The sequence below is a fragment of the Erinaceus europaeus genome, chromosome 9, assembly GCF_950295315.1.
Source record: "Erinaceus europaeus chromosome 9, mEriEur2.1, whole genome shotgun sequence".
In the NCBI taxonomy this organism is placed as follows: Eukaryota; Metazoa; Chordata; class Mammalia; order Eulipotyphla; family Erinaceidae; genus Erinaceus; species Erinaceus europaeus.
Window position 1 is genome coordinate 122,602,406 of NC_080170.1, and position 24,667 is coordinate 122,627,072.

Below are 24,667 nucleotides of genomic sequence, written 5' to 3' on the forward strand. Positions count from 1 at the left end.
AAAAAAGCTAGTAGGTCTGTTTTAGGTATATTTCAGAGGCCTCGTGACTTACTTTATAAGATACAGTTATATATAAATAGCATAAAAGGACATAAGTTATGGTGAAATCTTGTATGACACAGCAAATCCTAACAATAGGATCTTAAAAGTCAACCCAATTGCAAATGATTTGGTTCTAACCGACTGCCTTTTGTCCTGTCTGCTGTCTCTGTTGGCGCCATGCCCAGCTCTTTTCTGGCTTCTAGATCTCTTGTTTTTAAGCATATCCTAGTCTGGCCCAGTTAAAGTCGCGCCCCTCTGCAAGACTCCTCCTGGAGTCCGTTACTGAGGTCTTTTCCCACCCAGAAGTCTTCTTCCTAGTTGTGTCTTTCCGCTGCCAGCCTGTGGTCTCCGGGTTGACGAGTTACGAAGCCAATGCAGTCATGGGCCTCCCTGCTTCCTCCTCCTCGTCGTCTTTACTCCCCTCTAAGATCTCTGAAACCTTTGAGGATGCTCTGCTCTGGGGTCATGGGAGGTTGGCGCACCTGCTTAAACACACACGGTACTAAGCACAAGGACCCACGCAAGGATCTGGGTTTGAGCACCTGGCTCCCCACCTGCAGGGTGGACACTTCACAAGCAGTGAAGCGGGTCTGCAGGTGTCTCTCTTTCTCTCTCCCTCTATACCTCCCTCTCCCCCTCCCCTCTCAATTTCTCTCTGTCCTATCCAATAAACTGGGGGGAAGTAGCTATAGGAGCAGTGGATTCATAGTGCCAGCACCAAGCCCCAGCAATAACCCTGGAGGCAAAAGAGAAAGAGACAGAGAGACAGAGAATACTTTCCGGTAGTAGCTTGTGTCTGGTTGGCCTAAGGGTGGGCTTCTTGAGTCTGCTCTGCTCTCCTGTCTGCTGGTGCAGTTTGCCTGTGCCCTGAGGATTCCCAGCCGGCAGTGCAGGTGGATGCTGGCCCCCGCTGGGGCAGGGGCAGCGTGGGCTGGGAGGCAGCGTGGGCTGAGCAGGCCCCTCCTGTGTTCACCCGGCCTCCGTCCATCCCCCCCCCCCCGTGACCAGAGGGTGGCGCATGTGCTCTGGGACCAGCTGGACAAGGAGAGCCGGGAGCATCACGTCCCCTGTGTGGACCTCTTCTACCGGCTGCACTGCCTGGCCCCCACTGCCAGCGTCTGCGAGGACATCATCTGCCATGCCCTCCTGGACCCGGACAAGGTGAGTTCCCGTCACCACAGCCCAGCTCCCACCCGGGCCCCATTGCCAGGCTGCCCGCACAGCCCTTCACCTGTCCGGGCCATACTCAGGGCATCTCCAGCTGGGGGCCTGGCAGTGCTCACACCCTGATCCCCACACGCGGAAGCATCCTGGAGTCTCCGAACTCGGAGGCCCCAGTGGCCTGGAGGTTGGCAGACCCCGTACGTCCCCGCAGCGTTTCTGGAGCTCCCTGGAGAGCGGAGCATACTGGAAGTCCTGGGTCTCCTCTGTGGGCAGGCAGCTTCCATGCTCCTGCAGGCTTTGGGCCTGGCCCTTTCTGGGGACACTCAGATACCCAAGTCTTTTGTGTTTTCTGAGGATGCAGCCCTGCATACCAGCTGCCCCGAGGGGGTGGGGTGCAGGTTCCTAAAAGTGGGCCTTTGTTAGAGAGCACGGTGGGACTGAGCTGTTCTCCCCTCTCCCTGCCACCCCTGGTGCCAGCCACCAGGCACTGCTGAGCACACTCGGGGAAAGAGTGGGTTCCACTAGGCTACCCTGTTCTCACCTCTTCCTGAATCAAGGAGACAAGGATGGAAGCTCTGTTCAGATTCTCTGTCATCTGGCACCTGACAAGAGAGACCCAAGGCAGCCGAGTGGCGTCCCACAACCGCTCCTTCGATCGGTGAGGAGCGTCTGCGTCGGGGTTAGCCTGTGACGGGCTCACCAGCCTGCCATTCCTGCACATGGTTTGAAGAAGCCCAGGGTCTCCCGTCATCCCTATAACACTGAGCCGCTTCCCATCCAACTTTCATTCTGTAGTTTGAGAGAGGGGAAGGGAAAGGGAAAGAGGGAGAAAGGAAAGGAGAGACCCCACAGCCATGCCCACCCTCCATGGGCTTCCTGGGTGCTGTGCCCTGCCCACCCTCCATGGGCTCCCTGGGTGCTGTGCAGGGTGCTGAGAGAGACCCCACAGCCCTGCCCCACCCTCCATGGGATCCCTGGGTGCTGTTCCTGGTGCTGAGAGAGGAGAGACCCCACAGCCCTGCCCACCCTACAAGGGGCTCCCTGGGTGCTGTGCAGGGTGCTGAGAGAGGAGAGACCCCACAGCCCTGCCCACCCTCCATGGGGCTCCCTGGGTGCTGTGCAGGGTGCTGAGAGAGGAGAGACCCCACAGCCCTGCCCCACCCTCCATGGGATCCCTGGGTGCTGTTCCTGGTGCTGAGAGAGGAGAGACCCCACAGCCCTGCCCACCCTACAAGGGGCTCCCTGGGTGCTGTGCAGGGTGCTGAGAGAGGAGAGACCCCACAGCCCTGCCCACCCTCCATGGGCTCCCTGGGTGCTGTGCAGGGTGCTGAGAGAGGAGAGACCCCACAGTCCAGCCCACCCTCCATGGGCTCCCTGGGTGCTGTGCCTGGTGCTAAGAGAGAGACCCCCCCCAGCCCTGCCCACCCTCCATGGGCTCCCTGGGTGCTGTGCAGGGTGCTGAGAGAGGAGACACCCCACAGCTCTGCCCACCCTCCATGGGCTCCCTGGGTGCTGTGCAGGGTGCTGAGAGAGGAGACACCCCACAGCCCTGCCCACCCTCCATGGGGCTCCCTGGGTGCTGTGCAGGGTGCTGAGAGAGGAGAGACCCAACAGCCCTGCCCACCCTCCATGGGGCTCCCTGGGTGCAGTGCAGGGTGCTGAGAGAGGAGAGACCCCACAGCCCTGCCCACCCTCCATGGGGCTCCCTGGGTGCTGTGCAGGGTGCTGAGAGAGGAGAGACCCCACAGTCCAGCCCACCCTCCATGGGCTCCCTGGGTGCTGTGCCTGGTGCTAAGAGAGAGACCCCACAGCCCTGCCCACCCTCCATGGGGCTCTCTGGATGCTGTGCAGGGTGCTGAGAGAGGAGAGACCCCACAGCCCTGCCCACCCTCCATGGGGTTCCCTGGGTGCTGTGCAGGGTGCTGAGAGAGGAGAGACCCCACAGTCCAGCCCACCCTCCATGGGCTCCCTGGGTGCTGTGCCTGGTGCTAAGAGAGAGACCCCCCAGCCCTGCCCACCCTCCATGGGCTCCCTGGGTGCTGTGCAGGGTGCTGAGAGAGGAGACACCCCACAGCCCTGCCCACCCTCCATGGCGATCCCTGGGTGCTGTACCTGGTGCTGAGAGAAGAGAGACCTCACAGCCCTGCCCACCCTCCATGGGGCTCTCTGGATGCTGTGCAGGGTGCTGAGAGAGGAGAGACCCCACAGTCCAGCCCACCCTCCATGGGCTCCCTGGGTGCTGTGCCTGGTGCTAAGAGAGAGACCCCCCAGCCCTGCCCACCCTCCATGGGCTCCCTGGGTGCTGTGCAGGGTGCTGAGAGAGGAGACACCCCACAGCCCTGCCCACCCTCCATGGGGCTCTCTGGATGCTGTGCCTGGTGCTAAGAGAGGAGAGACCCCATAGCCCTGCCCACCCTAAAATGGGGCTCCCTGGGTGCTGTGCAGGGTGCTGAGAGAGGAGAGACCCCCCACAGCCCTGCCCACCCTCCATGGGCTCCCTGGGTGCTGTGCAGGGTGCTGAGAGAGAAGAGACCCCACAGCCCTGCCCACCCTCCATGGGCTCCCTGGGTGCTGTGCCTGGTGCTGAGAGAGGAGAGACCCCACAGCCCTGCCCACCCTCTATGGGCTCCCTGGGTGCTGTGCCTGGTGCTGAGAGAGGAGACACCCCACAGCCCTGCCCACCCTCCATGGGGCTCTCTGGATGCTGTGCCTGGTGCTAAGAGAGGAGAGACCCCATAGCCCTGCCCACCCTAAAATGGGGCTCCCTGGGTGCTGTGCATGGTGCTGAGAGAGGAGACACCCCACAGCCCTGCCCACCCTCCATGGGCTCCCTGGGTGCTGTGCAGGGTGCTGAGAGAGGAGAGACCCCACAGCCCTGCCCACCCTCCATGGGGCTCTCTGGATGCTGTGCAGGGTGCTGAGAGAGGAGAGACCCCACAGCCCTGCCCACCCTCCATGGGGCTCCCTGGGTGCTGTGCAGGGTGCTGAGAGAGGAGAGACCCCCCAGCCCTGCCCACCCTCCATGGGCTCCCTGGGTGCTGTGCAGGGTGCTGAGAGAGGAGACACCCCACAGCCCTGCCCACCCTCCATGGGGCTCTCTGGATGCTGTGCCTGGTGCTAAGAGAGGAGAGACCCCATAGCCCTGCCCACCCTAAAATGGGGCTCCCTGGGTGCTGTGCAGGGTGCTGAGAGAGGAGAGACCCCCCACAGCCCTGCCCACCCTCCATGGGCTCCCTGGGTGCTGTGCAGGGTGCTGAGAGAGAAGAGACCCCACAGCCCTGCCCACCCTCCATGGGCTCCCTGGGTGCTGTGCCTGGTGCTGAGAGAGGAGAGACCCCACAGCCCTGCCCACCCTCTATGGGCTCCCTGGGTGCTGTGCCTGGTGCTGAGAGAGGAGACACCCCACAGCCCTGCCCACCCTCCATGGGGCTCTCTGGATGCTGTGCCTGGTGCTAAGAGAGGAGAGACCCCATAGCCCTGCCCACCCTAAAATGGGGCTCCCTGGGTGCTGTGCATGGTGCTGAGAGAGGAGACACCCCACAGCCCTGCCCACCCTCCATGGGCTCCCTGGGTGCTGTGCAGGGTGCTGAGAGAGGAGAGACCCCACAGCCCTGCCCACCCTCCATGGGGCTCTCTGGATGCTGTGCAGGGTGCTGAGAGAGGAGAGACCCCACAGCCCTGCCCACCCTCCATGGGGCTCCCTGGGTGCTGTGCAGGGTGCTGAGAGAGGAGAGACCCCACAGCCCTGCCCACCCTCCATGGGGCTCCCTGGGTGCTGTGCATGGTGCTGAGAGAGGAGAGACCCCCCAGCCCTGCCCACCCTCCATGGGCTCCCTGGGTGTGTGCAGGGTGCTGAGAGAGGAGAGACCCCACAGCCCTGCCCGCCCTCCATGGGCTCCCTGGGTGCTGTGCACGGTGCTGAGGAGACACCCCACAGCCCTGCCCACCCACCATGAGGCTCCCTGGGTGCTGTGCAGGGTGCTGAGAGAGGAGAGACCCCCACGGCCCTGCCCACCCTCCACGGGGCTCCCTGGGTGCTGTGCATGGTTCGAGAGAGGACCAGATAGTGTTGCACCTGGTTAAGCACACCTGTTACAATGTGCAAGGACCCGGGTTCAAGCCCCTGGTCCCCACCTGCAGAGGAAAAGCTTCGTGAGCGGTGAGGCACTGCTGCAAGTCTCTCTCTGTGTCTCCTCCTTCTCTCTTGATTTCCGGCTGTATCTATCCAATAAATACATAGAATTTTAAAAAAGAGAATCCAATTCTTTTCTAAAACACAAACCAAACAAACAAAACAACCTTTCCCTTGTTTTAGCATCTCCACTGTGAGATCAGATACACAGCCATCTGATTCGAATGCCTGGAGAAAAGCGATCCCCCTAGTTTGGGGGTGAGGCCTGGGCTCCCCACTCTGAACCTCACCCTGCTTGAATGCCGTGGTCCTCCCCACCTGGCCCTGGAGCCCCAGCGTGGGTGGGGCTTTCTGGCGTGTGCTGGTACCTGGGAGCACCCCACACTGAGTCCACTCGCCTCCCCCAGGTCCCTGTTTGTGGTCCTGGACAGCCTGAGCTCCACAGATGGCGCCATCAGTGCGGCAGCCCAGGGCTGGCTTGTGCGGGCCCTGTCCCTGGGGGACGTGATACGCATCCTCGAACCCGTGCTCCTGCTCCTGCTCCAGCCCAGGACCCAGCGGACCTCCATCCAGTGCCTCAAGCCTGAGAGCATAGCCGGTAAGCCCCCTCCCCGTATCCCCCAGCGGGCAGCCCGCACCGTGTCCCAAGGGACATCTGGGGTGCTGAGGGGGTCTCCCCCTCCCTCCAGTGGTCTCCTGGCACTGTGGCCACCTGGCAGGAGACAAGGGAGAGACTGTGACTGTGACAGTCTTCATGTGACCTCAGGAAACAGCACAGAGCGTACACAGAGCCTGATGCCGAGAGGTCCCGGGTTCAGTCCCTGCACCCAATAACCAGAGCTGAGTGCTGCTGGGGTTAAAGTAAAAATAAAAAAATATTCATTTCTGGTGCTTCTGTGCTCTGGAGAAAGAGGCAAACGAGGCAGAGAGAGAGGAATACACCACAGCACCAAAGCTTCTTGCAGTGTGTGTGTGTGTGTGTGGGGGGGGGGGGGACAGCTCACACCTGGCAGAGCAGGTGAACCATCCAGGTGAGCTGTTTTGCCAGGCCCTGTACTAAAGAGCTGTGATTTGGGTGTCTTTAGTGGCACGAAGTCAGAGCTCCACGAACACTGGGGCTCCGGCAGGTGCCTCACCTGCTGAGTCACCTCCAGAGCCACTTGTTTTTCCTTAAAAAGAAAAAAAAAAAATATCCCTTTCTTTTAAAAAGGAAAAAAAAAAAAAAAAAAAAAGCCCAGGTTGGCTTCACACCTGCACACTTCCGGCTCTCTCCGCAGGTTAGCTCCACACCTGCACACTTCCGGCTCTCTCCGCAGGTTAGCTCCACACCTGCACACTTCCGGCTCTCTCCGCAGGTTGGCTCCACACCTGCACACTTCCGGCTCTCTCCGCAGGTTGGCTTCACACCTGCACACTTCCGGCTCTCTCCGCAGGTTAGCTCCACACCTGCACACTTCCGGCTCTCTCCGCAGGTTGGCTTCACACCTGCACACTTCCAGCTCTCTCCGCAGGTTAGCTTCACACCTGCACACTTCCGGCTCTCTCCGCAGGTTGGCTTCACACCTGCACACTTCCAGCTCTCTCCGCAGGTTAGCTCCACACCTGCACACTTCCGGCTCTCTCCGCAGGTTAGCTCCACACCTGCACACTTCCAGCTCTCTCCGCAGGTTAGCTTCACACCTGCACACTTCCGGCTCTCTCCGCAGGTTGGCTTCACACCTGCACACTTCCAGCTCTCTCCGCAGGTTAGCTCCACACCTGCACACTTCCGGCTCTCTCCGCAGGTTGGCTTCACACCTGCACACTTCCGGCTCTCTCCGCAGGTTGGCTTCACACCTGCACACTTCCGGCTCTCTCCGCAGGTTGGCTTCACACCTGCACACTTCCGGCTCTCTCCGCAGGTTAGCTTCACACCTGCACACTTCCGGCTCTCTCCGCAGGTTGGCTCCACACCTGCACACTTCCGGCTCTCTCCGCAGGTTGGCTTCACACCTGCACACTTCCGGCTCTCTCCGCAGGTTGGCTTCACACCTGCACACTTCCGGCTCTCTCCGCAGGTTGGCTTCACACCTGCACACTTCCGGCTCTCTCCGCAGGTTGGCTTCACACCTGCACACTTCCGGCTCTCTCCGCAGGTTAGCTTCACACCTGCACACTTCCGGCTCTCTCCGCAGGTTGGCTCCACACCTGCACACTTCCGGCTCTCTCCGCAGGTTGGCTTCACACCTGCACACTTCCGGCTCTCTCCGCAGGTTGGCTTCACACCTGCACACTTCCGGCTCTCTCCGCAGGTTGGCTCCACACCTGCACACTTCCGGCTCTCTCCGCAGGTTAGCTCCACACCTGCACACTTCCGGCTCTCTCCGCAGGTTAGCTCCACACCTGCACACTTCCGGCTCTCTCCGCAGGTTGGCTCCACACCTGCACACTTCCGGCTCTCTCCGCAGGTTGGCTTCACACCTGCACACTTCCGGCTCTCTCCGCAGGTTAGCTCCACACCTGCACACTTCCGGCTCTCTCCGCAGGTTAGCTCCACACCTGCACACTTCCGGCTCTCTCCGCAGGTTGGCTTCACACCTGCACACTTCCGGCTCTCTCCGCAGGTTAGCTCCACACCTGCACACTTCCGGCTCTCTCCGCAGGTTAGCTCCACACCTGCACACTTCCAGCTCTCTCCGCAGGTTGGCTCCACACCTGCACACTTCCGGCTCTCTCCGCAGGTTGGCTTCACACCTGCACACTTCCGGCTCTCTCCGCAGGTTGGCTTCACACCTGCACACTTCCGGCTCTCTCCGCAGGTTAGCTCCACACCTGCACACTTCCGGCTCTCTCCGCAGGTTAGCTTCACACCTGCACACTTCCGGCTCTCTCCGCAGGTTAGCTTCACACCTGCACACTTCCGGCTCTCTCCGCAGGTTGGCTCCACACCTGCACACTTCCGGCTCTCTCCGCAGGTTGGCTTCACACCTGCACACTTCCGGCTCTCTCCGCAGGTTGGCTTCACACCTGCACACTTCCGGCTCTCTCCGCAGGTTGGCTCCACACCTGCACATTTGCTCTGTAGATAGTGAGAGAGGGAAAGGCAGCACAGCAGTCGCTTTTCTTACTATTGATCTGCGTCTGGGTGAGGGAGGTGACACAGCGGTTCTGCAAAGAGACTCTCATTGCCTGAGGCCCTGAAGTCCCGGCCTCATCCAGAGATGATTGATAAGTGCTCTGATTTTTTTTAAAACTGATTTTGTTTAGCTTGAAGAGCAAAGATCACAGACCCAGGTGGTGGCGCACCTGGTTAAGCGCTCACATTACAGTGCGCAAGGACCCAGGTTCAAGCCCTTGGTCCCCACCTGCAGGGGGAAAACTTCACGAGTGGTGAAGCAGGGCTGCAGGTGTCTCTCTGTCTCTCCTTCTCTACCTCCCCCTCCTCTCTCAATTTCTGTCTCTATCTCATATAAAATAACTATTAAAAAAGAAAAGGACAAAGATCACTTTAGGGCCAGAGAGACAGCTTGACACTAGAGCATAGGACTTGCATGCCTGAAGCCTCAGAGGCTGCAGGTTCAATCCCCAGCACTGCCATATGCCAAAGCGGATAGCACTACAACCAGTTTCTCTCTCTCTCCCCACCATTCTCAGTCTCACCTAAAGCTATTATATGTTTTGGGTTAGTTTTTTAAAAGATTTGTTTATTATGGCTGGCAGAATGAGAGAGGAAGGGGAGCCCAAAGCAGTGCTCAGCTCTGATGTAAGGTAGTGCCGGGGGCCGGGCTGTGGTGCACCTGGTCGAGCACACTAATTCCCATGTGCAGGGACCCAGGTTCAAGCCCCCAGTCTGCACCTACAGTGCAGGAAGCTTCAGGAGCCATGAGGCAGTGCTGCAGGTGTCTCTCTGTCTCTCTACCCCTCCCCTCTCAATATCTCTCCGACTCTACCAGGAAGGAAGGGAGTGCGGAAGCAGAGAAGGAAGACAGTAAAAATAATCATAAGGTTGCACCAGGGATTAACCCTGGAGAGTCCGGGGTCTCAGGCATGCAAGTTGGTGCTCTGAGGGGCTGAGCTCACTCCAGGTTCTAAAGGAGAAAAGTCACGTGTGGAGAAGAAGTAGAGGCTGGGCAGTGCACACCTTGCGAGCGCACACAGTACCATGCCAAGAAGCAAAGAGCGGGGAGTCGGGCGGTAGCGCAGCGGGGTAAGCACAGGTGGCACAAAGCGCAAGGACCCGGCATAAGGATCCCAGTTCGAGCCCCCGGCTCCCCACCTGCAGGAGAGTCGCTTCCCAGGCGGTGAAGCAGGTCTGCAGGTGTCTGTCTTTCTCTCCCCCTCTCTGTCTTCCCCTCCCCTCTCCATTTCTCTCTGTCCTATCCAACAACAACAACATCAGTAACAACAATAATAATAACTACGACAATAAAACAACCAGGGCAACAAAAGGGAATAAAAATAAATTTTTTAAAAAGCGAAGAGCAGAGGCCCCGGTGGGACCGGCTGCCCTGACCCGGCCCCCTTGGCCTTCCAGAGGAGCGGCACCGCTGGCTCGGCAGGGGCAGGCCCTCGGGCGGGGACGCCCCGGAGGACAGCCGGGAGGACCTCGCCATGGACCGCGAGGCCATGTGGGCCGAGGTGGAGAGGGAGCCCGAGAGCCCGCCGGCCGCGGAGGACCTGCCGGACGGGGCGGCCTGGGGCGCGGGCGACAGCAGCAGCGAGCACACGGAGTCGGCCGACACCAGCTGGGGGCCGTCGGACGGCGACACCACCTCGTCCGCGTCCTCCTCCCGGGGCCCCCGGGAGCGCCGCGCCCCCAGCCTGAGCCGCGTGGACTCGGACGGGACGCAGGCCTCGGAGTCGCTGTCCAGCGACGAGGACGGGGACCGGGACGGGGATCTGGACCGGGACCGGGACCGGGACCTGGGCGGGGAGCGCGGGGGCGGGCCGGGGCCCGAGCGGCAGGTCCCACCCTCCCCGTCCAGGGCGGCCCCCGAGGCCCCGTTCCAGCACGTCCTGCTCTACCTGCAGCCCTACGACGCCCGCCGGGTGCTGTACGCCTTCTCGGTGCTGGACGCCCTGCTCCGGGCCACCCCGCGCGAGCTGACCGAGGCCCTGGGCCGCGCCCGCCTGGACACCAGCGCCACCGCGCACCTCAACCTCGTCTCCAACCTGCTGGCGCGGCACCAGGAAGCGCTGGCGGGCCGCAGCTTCTACGGCAGGCTGCCCCCGCAGGCGCCCGGCGTGTGCCCGCACTCGGGGCTGCTGGAGCTGCTGGTGCACCTGTGCCTGAGCTTCCTGTGCAGCTACTACCCGCGCGCCCCGCGCCCCGCGCCCCGCGACGTGCTGGGCAACCGCGACGTGCAGGTGAAGAGCGTGCAGGTGCTGGCCCGCCTCCTGGCGCAGCTGGCGGCCGGGGCCCCCGAGGCGGCCGAGCCCACCCTGGCGCTGCTGCAGCGCTGCCGGGTGCAGGAGCTGGCGCTGCGGGCGCTGGTGGGCTCCATGCACGCCGGCCAGGCCCGGCCCGGCCTCCTGCAGCTGGGCCCCGGCCAGGCCCGCGCCGAGCACCCGCTGCAGCTGGAGCTGCTGGGGCTCCTGCGGGTGCTCATCGGGCTGGAGCACCGGCTGGGCCGCGCCCGGGACGAGGCCGAGGAGGAGGCCGAGGACGCCGGGCGGCCGGCGCTGGCCCGGGAGTGGCGGCGGGCCGTGAACTTCCAGCAGGCCATCGGCGCCCTGAGCTACGTGCGGCCGCACCCGCTGCCCTCGCAGGGCCTGCTGGTGGCCGCCGTGGCTCGCGGGCTGCAGCCGGCCTACGGCTACGCCATGCACGCCGCCTGGGTGGGCCTGGTCACGCACTGCCTGCCCTACTTCGGCAAGTCGCTGGGCTGGACCGTCAGCCCGTTCCTGGCGCAGATCTGCAAGAACCTGGACGAGCTGGCGCGGCAGCACGAGGGCGCGGCCTCCCCGCTGGCCCCCAGGTAGGGGCGCAGCCCCCTCTGCCCTCAGCCGACCGGCCCCCAGGGCTTCTCGGCGGGTGTTTGTTTGTTTGTTTTAATTTCTTTTGATATTTATTTATTCCCTTTTGTTGCCCTTGTTGTTTTATTGGTGTAGTTATTATTGATGTTGTTGTCGTTGTTGGACAGGACAGAGAGAAATGGAGAGAGGAGGGGAAGACAGAGAGAGGGGAGAGAAAGATAGACACCTGCAGACCTGCTTCACCGCCCGTGAAGCGGCTTCCCTGCAGGTGGGGAGCCGGGGGCTCGAACCGGGATCCTTATGCCGTTCCTTGCGCTTTGCTCCAAGTGTGCGCGCAACCCGCTGCGCTACCGCCCAACGCCCCTCTCTTCGGGTTTTATTTTATTTTATTTTAAGTATTTTATTTGTTTTATTTTTGAGAGAAATGCAGAGAGAGAAAAACACAGAGAAATACCAGAGCACTGCTCAGCTCTGGCTTAGGGTGGTGCAGGGAGATTGAACCTGGGACTCTGGAGCCTCAGGCATGAGAGTCTCTTTGCATAACCACTATATGCTATCTACCCCCACCCAGGTTTTTTTAATTTATTTTATTTATTTTATTTTACCTACAGTTTTTTTTTTAACTGTTTTTTATATATATATATTTTATTTATTTTTTTGAGAGAGATGCAGACAGAGAGAGACACAGAGAGAAACACCAGAGCACTGCTCAGCTCTGGCTTATGGTGGTGTGGGGGATTGAACCTGTGACTTTGGAGCCTCAGGCATGAGAGTCTGTTTGCATAACCATTATGCTATTTCCCCCACCCCAGGTTTTATTTTTAAAGACTTCTTTAAGGCGGCCCATTACACTTGAGAGGTCAGAGAGAAGTTGAGGGGCCGGGTGCTGGTGCACCTGGTTGACGGTGCCTGTTACAGTGTGCAAGGACCCTGGGTTTGAATCCCCTCAGTCCTTACCTGCAGGGGGGACGCTTCACAAGCAGTAAAGCAGGGCTGCTGGTGTCTCTCTGTTTCTCTCTGCCACCCCCCTTCCCTCTCGATTTCTGGCTGTCTCTAGTCAATAAATAAATAAAGATGATTTTTTAAAGAATTTAAATATGTTGAGAGGTGCGTCGGACCGCTCAGGCGGAGGAGCAGCAGGAAGGATCAGGGAACTCTGAAGGTGACCCAGGATGGGTCAGGAGTCGGCGCAGGGGAGAACAGAATACACCACACTCTGTTGGAGGGTGAATCTGAACTCCATTTTTATTCAGCTAGTGAGAACTTATATATCTTTTAGCCTTACACAGACAATATCTGAAACAGAAAGTAAAGCTCATTTCTTGATTAGATGGCCTTGCAGTTTTACACAGTAATGTACTTTATGGGGTGATGCATTTCTGAGTAATAGGCTTAGCAGATAGTATTTTACGTAGCGTTTCTAACATATTTCGTAAGAGGAGGTGAGTAAGTATTATTAAGAATTTTTCCTAAAACTCTATGTATTTGATGACCGATAACTTTGTCCACCTCATTTCCTGTTCATCTGTATCTAATCTGGGAACAGGGGCTGTTCGTCCCCGATGACACGGCATCATTACCATGTACATAATGAAAACAATAATCAGAGTTTCCAATTTAGATCTGCTCAGAACGCCAAGACCCACTCCCAGAATTCTTTTTCCTTGAAGAGAGTTTTCCTGGGTGCTGACCCTGTCAGACCCATCATTCTGGAGTTGAGTGGGGGCGTGGCATTGAGGGAAGGGGATGATAGAGAGGGAAAGAGATAGACACCTGCAGCCCTGCTTCACTGCCCATGAAGCTGTCCCCTGCAGATAGGGAGCAGGGGCTTGAACTGGGTTCTTTGCACAGTAGTAACATACGCACTCAACTGGTGTGCCACCGCCTGGCCCCTTCTTTGTCTATTTTTAGATATTGAATTGCTAAGAGACCGAAAGAAATTAAGAGGGGGAGGAAGAGAGAGAGAGAGAGAGAGAGAGAGAGAGAGAGAGAGAGACACCCGCAGCCCTACTACTTCACTGCTTGTGAAGCGACTCCCCCTGCAGGTGCTCAAGCCCAGGTCCTTGTGCCCTGTAACGTGTGCGCTCAACCGGGTGCACCCCCACAACTTTACACCTGTATCTTGTGTAAAGTTTTTATGAAGATTTTATTTATCTGGAGGAGACAAAAACTGAGATGGAAGGGAAGACAGAGAAGGAGAGAGAGAGACACCTGCAGACACGCTTCCCTTGTGAAGCCCCCCCCCCCCGCAGCTGGGAAGCGGGGGCTCAAACTGAGGTCTTTGTGCATCGTAACATGGGACCCTAACCCAGTGTACTACCACCTGCCCTGCCCTTTCTGTTGCCCATGTTTTATTGTTGTAGTTGTTATTGTTGTTGTTATTGATGTCGTCATTGTTGAAAAGGACAGAGAGAACTGGAGAGAGGAGGGGAAGACAGAGAGGGGGAGAGAAAGACAGACAGCTGCAGACCTGCTTCACCGCCTGGGAAGCGACTCCCCTGCAGGTGGGGAGCCGGGGGCTCGAACCGGGATCCTTTCTCTGGTCTTTGCGCTTTGCGCCACCTGCATTTAACTTGCCGAGCTACCAGCCGACTTCTGCGCCCTTGATTTTTTAAAAAAAAAAAAAGAGGGGGAGAGAGATGGACAGACAGACATACACTCTACCACCTATGGATTTCATGCCGGCGCTGTCCATGGTATCTTGGTCTCGGACCCAGGGCCTTTTATGTGCATAAGCTGTCTCCCAGCCCCAGAGCTGTTCCTTTTGCACAGAAGGCTGGGTGAGGGTTGCAGAGCAGGTCGGTCATTGTCTGTTATTTGTGCAAAACAGAAGCAGAGATGAGGCTCAGCCTTCATGGAAACCCCAAAGGTCTCGAACACATTTCTGGGAAAGTGCCCATCTGAGTGTAAACAGCACAAAAGGAACCAGTGCCCTGACGAGGCTTTTGCTTTGGAGCCCCCTGGTCCGCTGTGAGGCCAGGGTGCTCTCTGAGTCTCTGTTTATAGGTTGCATTAAGAGACCCTATGTGACCTCTTTTTTTTTTTTTTTCTTTTTTTGGTAGAGGCAGAGAGGGGAGGGAGGGACCCCAGCTTCTTTCCATGCAGTGGGGGTCAGGCTCAAACCTGGGTCACAGACCTGCCGTGGCAGGGCGCTATCCAGGTGGGCTGTTTTGCTGCCCCGTGACGTGGTTCTTCAGGGGCCTGACAGCCCATCTCTCTCTCTCTCTCTCTCTCTCTCTCTCTCCTTCACCACAGCTCAGCCTCCAGGAGGGAGAACATCGCCCCCGACTACCCGCTCACCCTCCTGGAAGGTCTGACCACCATCGGCCACTTCTGCCTCTTGGAACAGCCCAACCAGAGCAGAAAGGTCAGTCTCTTCGCGTCTTCCCCCGAGTCTCGAGGCAGTTTGCACCAAGCATCCGATCTTCTGAAACACGGGTGTCAGCCAGGTGCATGTGCAAGCGGACGGAAGCAGGCAAACAGGGCGGCTGGGCGGTGGGCGCGTGGGTGTGGATGTGTTCCTGCACTTCCTGTGAGTTCCACCCCTAAGCACGCTGGAGAGACCGCAGAGCCGCTTGCTGGCCTGCACTATACCCCCTGCATCTTATGGGCTCCAGGTGTTCTCACAGTTGATTATGCATCACATACATCGTTTCAAACATTTGACTGGTTTTTATTTTAATGAAAGAGAGAAATATACAGAGAGAGACCAGATCCCCGCTCAGCTCTGGTTTATGAGGGTGGTGCGGGTTGTTGAACTTGGGACCTTGAAGCCTCAGGCATGAAAGACCATTCTGCTGTCTCCCCAGCCCACACCTTCATTTTAATAGGTTTATTCTGCCTGTTTCTTACAAGACAGAGAGTTCCACACGTGTGAGCTAAGCCCAGCGGAGCCCCCAGCCTGGAACATGTGGTGCTGGGGACCAAACTGGGAAGCTGAGGCCTGCAAGTCCTGTGCTCCGCCAGCTGAGCTGTTTCCGTGTTGCTAATAGCATTGGGATGTCGGAAAAGTCGTGATGCATCTCTGCATAGAAAAGCATAAGAGCGAGGAGTCGGGCTGTAGCGCAGCGGGTTAAGCGCAGGTGGCGCAAAGCGCAAGGACCGGCAGAAGGATCCCAGTTTGAGTCCCCAGCTCCCCACCTGCAGGGAGTCGCTTCACAGGCGGTGAAGCAGGTCTGCAGGTGTCTGTCTTTCTCTCCCCACCCACCCCCACCTCCCGTCTTCTGTTCCTCTCTCCATTCCTCTCTCCATTTCTCTCAGTCCTATCCAACAATGATGACATCAATAACAACAATAATAACTACAACAATAAAACAAGTGCAACAAAAGAAAATTAACTAATTAATTAATATAAAAGAAGCATAGAGCAAGGGCTGGGGAGACAGCAGACTGATTCTGCCCAAGACTCTCCTGCCTGAGACTCTGAGGTCCCAGCTTCAGTCCCCAGCATCACTATCAGCCCGAGCTGAGCAGGGCTCTGGTCTCTCTCTATTGTGACTTTCTCCCTGTATCTCTCTCTCTCTCTCATTAAATAAAATATTTCTAAAAAAAAAAAAAAGTTACAGGTTCAAAGAAAAAAAGAAAGACACACGACTTTTCTAAACACCCAATATATTCATGTCATGTTTTTCCCCCCCTTTTTTTTGTTGCCCTAGTTGTTGCAGCCTCGTTGCGGTTATTATTATTGCCATTGTTGACGTTGCTTTGTTGTTGGATAGGACAGAGAGAAATGGAGAGAGGAGGGGAAGACAGAGAGGGGGAGAGAAAGACAGACACCTGCAGACCTGCTTCACCGCCCGTGAAGTGACTCCCCTGCAGGTGGGGAGCCGGGGGCTCGAACCGGGATCCTTTTGCCGGTCCCTGCGCTTTGCGCCACATGCGCTTAACCCGCTGCGCCACCGCCCGACCCCCTTCATGTCATGTTTTTACTGCCTCACACCAGCAAGATTCCACTGTTCCTGGCAGACAGACTTTTTCCTTTCTTCCTTTTCCTTTTCAGTCTCAGCTAGAGACAGAGAGGTAGAGAGGCATCAAGGCACCACTAACCACCACCCCTGGGGCCTCCTCCAGTGCCCCGAACAGCCCTCCTACGAGGGGCAGGGGGCTCAAACCCAGCCTCTTGCTCACGGCCACGTGTGTGCTCCCCTGGGCGAGCCCTCTCAGCGCAGGGTGGACATGAAGCCAGCCCCTGAGGGCTCTCCACCAACGGGGCTCCCAGGCCAGAGCACAGCCCCTGCTGTTGGTGGCAGGGCGTCCAGGGCAAGGGGGGTGGCCCTCTCTGAAAGAGCCCTGGCCTTACAGTCCACCAGCGGGCAGGCTTTGCCCCGCAGAACCAGGGTGGCGGGACCACCCTTCACACTCCTGCAGCCCCACACCCTTGTCACCCTCAGAGCGCCTCCGCCAGCGACCAGGCCCATCTGAGGAACGCCAGGAACGCCGTTCTAGAGGAGCTCCCAAGGATCCTCAACACCATGGCTCTGCTCTGGGACGTTCTCAGGAGAGAGGAGGCTCAGAGGAGGCCCGCAGATCTCCTGGGTGCCACCAGGGGGTCCTCCTCCTCTGTCTACTTCAAGACCACCAAGGTGTGTGTGAGTGTCTGTGTGTGTCTGTGTGTGTGTCTGTGTGTGTGTGTGTGTCTGTGTCTGTGTGTGTGTCTGTGTGTCTGTGTCTGTGTGTCTGTGTGTGTGTCTGTGTCTGTGTGTCTGTGTCTGTGTGTGTGTGTCTGTGTGTGTGCCTGTGTGTCTGTCTGTGTGTGTGTGTCTGTGTGTGTGTCTGTGTCTGTGTGTCTGTCTGTGTGTCTGTCTGTGTGTCTGTGTCTGTGTGTCTGTGTGTGTCTGTGTGTGTGTGTGTCTGTGTCTGTGTGTCTGTGTGTCTGTGTCTGTGTGTCTGTGTCTGTGTGTGTGTGTCTCTGTGTGTGTCTGTGTGTGTGCCTGTGTGTGTGTGTCTGTGTGTGTGTCTGTGTCTGTGTGTCTGTCTGTGTGTTTGTGTCTGTGTGTCTGTGTGTGTCTGTGTGTGTGTGTCTGTGTCTGAGTGTGTGTGTGTGTCTGTGTGTGTCTGTGTGTGTCTGTGTGTCTGTGTCTGTGTGTGTGTCTGTGTCTGTGTGTCTGTGTGTGTCTGTGTGTCTGTGTCTGTGTGTGTGTCTGTGTCTGTGTGTCTGTGTCTGTGTGTCTGTGTGTGTCTGTGTCTGTGTGTCTGTGTGTGTGTATCTGTGTCTGTGTGTCTGTGTCTGTGTGTGTGTCTGTGTCTGTGTGTGTCTGTGTGTGTGTGTCTGTGTGTGTGTGTCTGTGTCTGTGTGTGTGTCTGTGTCTGTGTGTGTGTCTGTGTGTGTGTCTGTGTGTCTGTGTCTGTGTGTGTGTCTGTGTGTGTGTCTGTGTGTGTGTCTGTGTCTGTGTGTGTGTGTCTGTGTGTGTGTGTCTGTGTGTGTGTCTGTGTGTGTGTCTGTGTCTGTGTGTGTGTGTCTGTGTGTGTGTGTGTCTGTGTGTGTGTCTGTGTGTGTGTGTCTGTGTCTGTGTGTGTGTGTCTGTGTGTGTGTGTCTGTGTGTGTGTGTCTGTGTCTGTGTGTGTGTGTTGGGAGGTGGGTGCTCCCACAGAGGGGCCCCTACTTCCGGGATCTGGGTTCCTCAGCCCAGATCAGAACACAAAGGAGTTTCACGCCTCGATGGTCAGAGGGAGTGGACTCTGTGAGGCCCCAGTAGGGAGGAGAAGTCTCCAGGTGCTTATTTTTTTTTAAATATATTTTATTTATTTTTATTTTTATTTATTTTGTTGTTGGATAGGACAGAGAGAAATGGGGAGAGGAGGAGAAGACAGAGAGGGGGAGAGGAAGACAGACACCTGCAGACCTGCTTCACCGCCTGTGAAGCGACTCCCCTGCAGGTGGGGAGCCGGGGGCTCGAACCAGGATCCTTACACTGGCCCTTGCACTTTGTGCCACGTGCGCTTAACCCGCTGTGCTACCGCCCGACTCCCTCCGGGTGCTTATTGTAAAGAGGTGCCCTGCTTGTGGGGAGAAGGGCTTTGTGTGTGGTTGGCAGTCTGCCGCCCCCGCTGCCCCCAACCCCACAGACACATCCCCACAGGGCAGAGGTGATGCCAACACCCATCCCTCCCTCTCCCTGCTCGGTGGCGGTGTCTGCTCTGCTAGGACAGCAGACATGCTCGGGAGGGTGGGGGGCACTGGGGCGTCTGGTCTGAGTGTGGCAAACCTGGCGCGCACAGCCAGCAGTGGCCCCTGTCACCCATCCCTGCTTTGGTCTCCGTTGTCTCGGCCCAGGAGACCTATGCACGGGGCTCTGTGTCAGCTGGGGCCTCAGGGCCTCTAGGGGCTCCCACAGACGCTGAGCCGGGCTCAGACCACAGGCCTGGCCGCCTGCCACAGGGCCCTGGGCGAGTGGTCCCTGCCCCGGGAGCCCACCTCTGCCCTGCCTGAGCCCTGAGCCTCCTGGCCTCTAGCCTCCCTGCCTCTCAATTCCCCAGCTTCCCACCCCTAGCCCCAGCCTCCCAACCCTCCAGCCCTTCAGTCCCCCAGACCCCCTGCCTCTCAGTCCCTGTTCTGCCACCCTGCACCAGACACCCCAGCCGTTCCCCCCCCACACACACTCTCACTCCCCCTCTCCTCCATTTTCTAGATCCTGAGGCAAAAGATCCTGGACTTCCTGAACCCCCTGACGGGCCCGCTGGGGGTGCAGTTCCTGGCCGCTGTGGCCACCGTGTGGAGCAAGAAGAGGGAGAAGTCCCGAGGCCGCAGCCGGACTCAGGTGAGGGCCAGGCAGGCTGGGACCAGGAGGGGCCAAGGGGGGAGCTGGGCCCCTCCTACTGGGAGCCCCACCTCCGGAATGAATGTACAGTCACTGCTGTTGTTAACGATTGAAGGATTATTCCTGAGAGCGTGAGGGAGAGGAGGGAGCCAAGCGTGGCTGGCCCAGGTGGGGGGGGGGGTCCGCTGCTCTGCTGCTGGCCTCCGCCCAGACTTCTCTGTTCTTATTCATCTTTATCATGTCTGTGTTGTCTTTTTTCCTCTTTTCTTTCTTCTTGCTTCGGCTGATGGTGGTGCTGAGGTTTGAACCTGGGACCTCAGAGGCTCAGGCACCAGAGTCTCTTTGCAGAACCACTTTGCTGGGGCTCAGTGCCTGCACAGCAAATCTACCACTCCTGGCAGCCATTTTTCCCCCCTTTTTTTCTTTTCTTTTCCTTTCCATTTCATTTGATAAGACAGAGAGAAATTGAGAGGGGAGGAGGAGCTAGAGAGGGAGAGAGACGGAAAGGCACCCGCAGCCCTGCTTCACCACTCAGGAAGCTTCCCCCTTTTTCAGGTGGGGTGCTGGGGCTTGAACCCGGCTTGTGGTACATGGGAATGTGTGCTCAACCAGGTGCACCACCAACCAGCCCCCAATTTATTATTATTATTATTATTTTATTTTTGTTACCAGAGCACTGATCAGCTCTGGTTTATGGTGGTGCATGGGATTGAACCTGGGACTTTGGAGCCTCAGATATCAGTCTCTTTGCTATCTACCCCAGCCCTATTTTTTTTCTTTTTTTTAGTATTTATTTTCTCTTTTGTTGTCCTTGTTTTTTATTGTTGTAGTAGTTATTATTATTGATGTCGTCGCTGTTGGATAGGACAGAGAGAAATGGAGAGAGGAGGGAAAGACAGAGAGGAGGAGAGAAAGACAGACACCTGCAGACCTGCTTCACTGCCTGTGAAGCGACTCCCCTGCAGGTAGGGAGCCGGGAGCTCGAACCAGAATCCTTACTTTGGTCCTTGTGCTTCATGCCACCTGCGCTTAACCCACTGTGCTACCTCCCGACTCCCCCTATTTTTTATTTTTAATGAGAGAGAGAGAGAGAGAAATGCCAGTGCTCCCTGGGCTCTGGCCAATGGGTGCTGGACCTGGGGCTCTGCCACTGACCCAGATGCTGCCATCACCCCCCACCCCACCTCCACAGATCGTGCCTGCGCCCAGCGCATGCCAGCTGACCCTGGTGGACCTGGCATGTGCCCTCAGCACACTGCAGACAGACGCCCTGCTGCACCTGGTGAGGGAGGTGGTGAAGCGGCCCCCGCAGATCCACCGGAACGAGGTCAGGACCCCGTAGAGGCACAGGGGTGTAGGGGTACGGGAAGCCAAGGCCAGGGGAGCCAAGACACTGGCTGTAGGAGAAAGATGTTCCCACTGGGCTTCCGGGAGACCACTAGTGGGGACCCCGGGTCCGGCTCAGTCACGCTACAAGCCGTGGCCGTCACGGCAGGATGGTCTGCGACTGGTCAGAGCAGGAGTGGGAGTGGGAGAGCAGGGCCGGAAAGCCCCCCCCCAGAAGGAACACCGGGGAGGGGAGACGCGGGGGGGACGGGAGTCGGCACCACCTGCACGTGATTAAGCTCACACATTACTATGAGCAAGGATCTGGGTTCAAGCCCCTGGTCCCCACCTACAGGGGGGACGCTTCACAAGCAGTAAAACAGGGCTGCAGGTATCTCTCTCTCTCTCTCTCCCCTCTCAGAGCACCTGCTGCTCCCCACGGTGAGACGAGGCCCTGGGGGCGTGCTCCCCGAGGTCTGGCAGCTCAGCTCCTCTGTTCTGGCACTGTCCCCCCAACTTCTTTTGTTGTTATTAAAAATATTTTTTTATCTTTACTTATTTATTGGATAGAGAGAGCCATAAATTGAGAGGAAGGGGGAGCTAGAGAGGGAGAGAGACAGAGGGACACCTGCAGCCCTGTTTCGCCACTCGTGAAGCTTCTCCCCCCCCCCCACAGGTGAAAACTGGGGGCTTGAACCCAGGTCTTTGTGTACTGTAACATGTGGGCTCAACCAGGCGCACCACCACCTGCACCCACTTCTTTTATCATTACTATCTGATTTTGGATATATAGAGAGACTGAGGGAAGATGTCAAATTAAGAGAGAAAGAAGGAAGAAGGGAGAGAGCCTGCTAGCTGTGATGTACCCAGGTAGTCTAGGGGTTCAAGCCCACAGCCATATGCATGGTAGGATGGAATTCTCTACACGGTTCCCATGATTCCTGAACCCACATCAGCCTGGAGTGAGAGAAAAGACTCACACACAGGGAGCCTGGCGGTAGCACAGCAGGTTAAGCGCACATGGCACCAAGCGCAAGGACCAGCATAAGGATCCCGGTTTGAGCCTCCGGCTCCCCACCTGCAGGGGAGTCACTTCACAGGTGGTGAAGCAGGTCTGCAGGTGTCTGTCTTTCTCTCCCCCCTCTGTCTTCCCCTCCTCTCTCCATTTCTCTCTGTCCATCCAACAACGACGACATCAATAACAACAATAATAACTACAACGATAAAACAAGGGCAACAAAAGGGAATTAATAAATATTTTTTAAAAAAATAGCCTCCAGGAGCAGTGGATTCATGGTGCAGGCACTGAGCCCCAGCAATAATCCTGGAGGGAAAAAAAAAACAAAAGACTCACACACATCATGTCATGAACAGCTGAGTGTGCAGAGGGGCAGGAGAGTTCCCCAAAGGTAGAAATCCTGAAGGGCAGCCCCGAACCAGAGTCTCCGCTCCCTGGATTGGTTCCTACAGTCACATCAGACAAAGCAAAATCCTGCCTGAAGCATGTCTGCTAAGAATGAACAATTCCTCTAGGGGCCGGGTGGTGGTACACCAGGTAAAGGACACATATCACTGTGCACAAGGACTCAGGTTCAAGTCCCCGGTCCCCACCCACAGGGGAAAGCTTTGTGAGCAGTGAAGCAGTGCTTCAAGTGTCTCTCTCTCTCTCTCTCTCTCTCTCTCTCTCTCTTTCTTCTTCTCCTCTATCATCCCCTTCTCTCTTGATTTGGCTGTCTCAATCCAATGAAGATAATTTAAAATAAAGATACCCAATAAAAATAATTCTTTATTATCCAATAAAGATATATCCAATAAAGATAATTTTTTAAAGATAATTTTTAAAAAATGAAAACAATTTCTCTAGGGGCCGGGCAGTGGCACACCCAGTTAAGTGCATATATCACCCTGCGCAAGGACCCAGGTTTGAGCCCCTGTCCCCCACCTAAAGGGGGGGAAGCTTCAAGAGCATGTCTGCAGGTGTCTCTGTCTCTCCCCTCCTCTCCTCTCTATTTCTCTCTGTCCTGTCAAATAAAAGAAAGAGAAAACAAAGAACCTCTCTACATAACTCCCCCCCCCAGCATTTTGTAGGCTCTTCTCATGGGCCTTGTGCTATGTACCTGTCAGGACCTGACTGTGCAGACGTCATGTGACAGTTCCCTGTCCAGGGCCACCTTAGCCCTGGCAACCCTTGGCTTAGCACAACGTGGTTATCACCCGCGCTTACGGCAGACTGTTGTCTGTGGGAAGCTTTGCCTCAGGCCTGTCTTCCCCACCAACAGCAGAGCCAGGCTGGAGTGTCCACTTCAGGGCCAGGACGTGCTGAAAGCTATTCTCATTACATAGTGGTTTCTGGCATCCCTCCATTACTGGTTCCCAACACACGGTGGCACTCTGGAAGTTGCAGAGCAAGCTGAGCACAGATATGGTGAATGGATTTCCTTTTTTTTTTTTTTCCTTTTTCTCTCCAGGGTTACCCCTGGGGCTCAGTGCCTGCACTACAAATCCACTGCTCCTGGAGGCCATTTTTTCCATTGTTGCCGCTATTGTTGTTGTTGTTGGATAGGACAGAGAGAAATAGAGAGAGGAGGGGAAGACAGAGCGGGGGAGAGAAAGACAGACGCCTGCAGACCTGCTTCACCTCCCGTGAAGTGACTCCCCCTATAGGTGGAGAGCCAGGGGCTGGAACCGGGATCCTTGCGCGGGTCCTTACTCTGCCTTTGGCCCACAATCCTGGTGTTTGCCTCTGTGGTGGAAGGTTCCAGACAGTCAGCCGGTTACTAACCAGGGAAGGAAGATAAGCCCTCCCGAAAGCAAACACTGAGGCCAGCAGCTTATGAGCCTGGCAGGGAACAGACAAGAGGAAGTTCACTTTCAGCCCACAAGCTGGGTCTTCCGGCTGCCTCTCACTCTCACGAAGGTCACTGGCCCTGAGAGAGAGCAAGGGCCGTGGCTTTGCAGCTATGGAAGCCGAGGGGGTGGGGGGCTAGGCGGCTCCTCTCGCAGACAGCAGGCAGCAGGCAGCCGTCTTTCCTCCCCGGGCTGCTTGATTTCCACAGACAACTGTCACTCCCAAAGCCCAGGCCTCGTCTGGCCAGGCTGACTGGAGCTGTCCAGGTAACACGCTTTCCACTCTGTGGCCAGTCTAGTTCGTGAATTCAGCTGCAAAAATGCCTAGAGATAGCAGCTGACAAGCAGAGAAGACACCTTCACGTGGGTTTGGAAAACCAGTTTCTTTCTTTCTTTCTTTCTTTCTTTCTTTCTTTCTTTTTTTTTTAAGTTTATTTGATTCTGTATTATTTTTTCTTCTTTCTTTTTTTCTTTTTGTATCATTTATGTATTTATTTTCCCTTTTTTTTTTGCCCATGTTTTTTTATTGTCATTGTAGTTGTTATTGTTGTTATTGATGTCATTGTTAGATAGGACAGAGAGAAATGGAGAGAGGAGGAGAAGACAGAGAGGAGGAGAGAAAGACAGACACCTGCAGACCTGCTTCACCGCCTGTGAAGCGATGGGGCAGTGATCTGAAACTTCACAGGCCCCCTCTGTTAGGTGTGAAAGGTTCTGCTGAAGCTCCTTTGCTTGTTTGGAGGTGAGAATGCTAACCGCACTTCCTTTAAACTTTCAGAAGTCAGCCCCGCTGGATGTCCCCGTGTTACAGTTCTGCTGCGCTTACATTCAAAGGTAACGGGCTCTTCTGGAAGCCTTGATCGAGATTCCATGCAGGCCTCATGAGCAAGAACTCTGAGCAGGGGTCTCGGAGCCCAGAGAGGCTGGGTTTGGAAAAGGCCTTACAGCTGCCTCGGCCTCTCCCCACGCTGCAAGAATGCTCCTGGGAGAGACCCTCTTTCTTCCTCCAGGGACCTCGCTTGGCATTTGATGCTCCAACGCTGTGTTTTGTTAAGCTGTTGTGTCCGCAAATCTTTACAGGTTGCCTGGTGAGCTTCAAAATAAATCACAGGCCTGGGAACTGGTCCCAAACTACACGGAAACATGAAAGGGTTCAAGGCCTCTTTGGGGAAAGGGAGAGATGGGGATTTTGGATGCTGTCCTTGCTACCCATGCCACTTGCCCCAGTGACCCTCTCCACCCCCACATGCCCTGAATTATGGGTGTGGCCCTCAGTCCAGGGCCTTCACCCCTGTGGAGACAGTATTTTGGTGAGGTTAAGGGCTTCCACCTGCTACTCTGAAGCCGTAGGTTTAACCTTCTGCGCCACCATAAGCCAGAGATAAGCAAACCCTGGTAAATATAAACTAAATTTAAAAAATAGGGGGCCGGGCGGAAGCGCAGC

At 56.8% G+C, this 24,667-nt stretch overlaps 1 protein-coding gene across 2 annotated transcripts in view; it reads left to right on the forward strand.

The window, feature by feature from the left end:
• DOP1B (DOP1 leucine zipper like protein B) overlaps nucleotides 1-24,667 on the forward strand; it is a 75,776-nt gene that overhangs the window by 26,195 nt on the left and 24,914 nt on the right. For both annotated transcript variants that reach the window (XR_009551708.1, XM_060198677.1), the window contains exons 14-22: nucleotides 1,051-1,203; nucleotides 1,764-1,864; nucleotides 5,746-5,936; nucleotides 9,852-11,295; nucleotides 14,549-14,660; nucleotides 16,684-16,875; nucleotides 18,922-19,050; nucleotides 20,243-20,377; nucleotides 24,002-24,057. Coding sequence is in view for 1 of the 2 variants with exons in the window: in XM_060198677.1 (XP_060054660.1) it covers nucleotides 1,051-1,203; nucleotides 1,764-1,864; nucleotides 5,746-5,936; nucleotides 9,852-11,295; nucleotides 14,549-14,660; nucleotides 16,684-16,875; nucleotides 18,922-19,050; nucleotides 20,243-20,377; nucleotides 24,002-24,057 (2,513 nt within the window). In the remaining variant the exon portion in view is untranslated. The remainder of the gene's footprint in view (nucleotides 1-1,050; nucleotides 1,204-1,763; nucleotides 1,865-5,745; nucleotides 5,937-9,851; nucleotides 11,296-14,548; nucleotides 14,661-16,683; nucleotides 16,876-18,921; nucleotides 19,051-20,242; nucleotides 20,378-24,001; nucleotides 24,058-24,667) is intronic.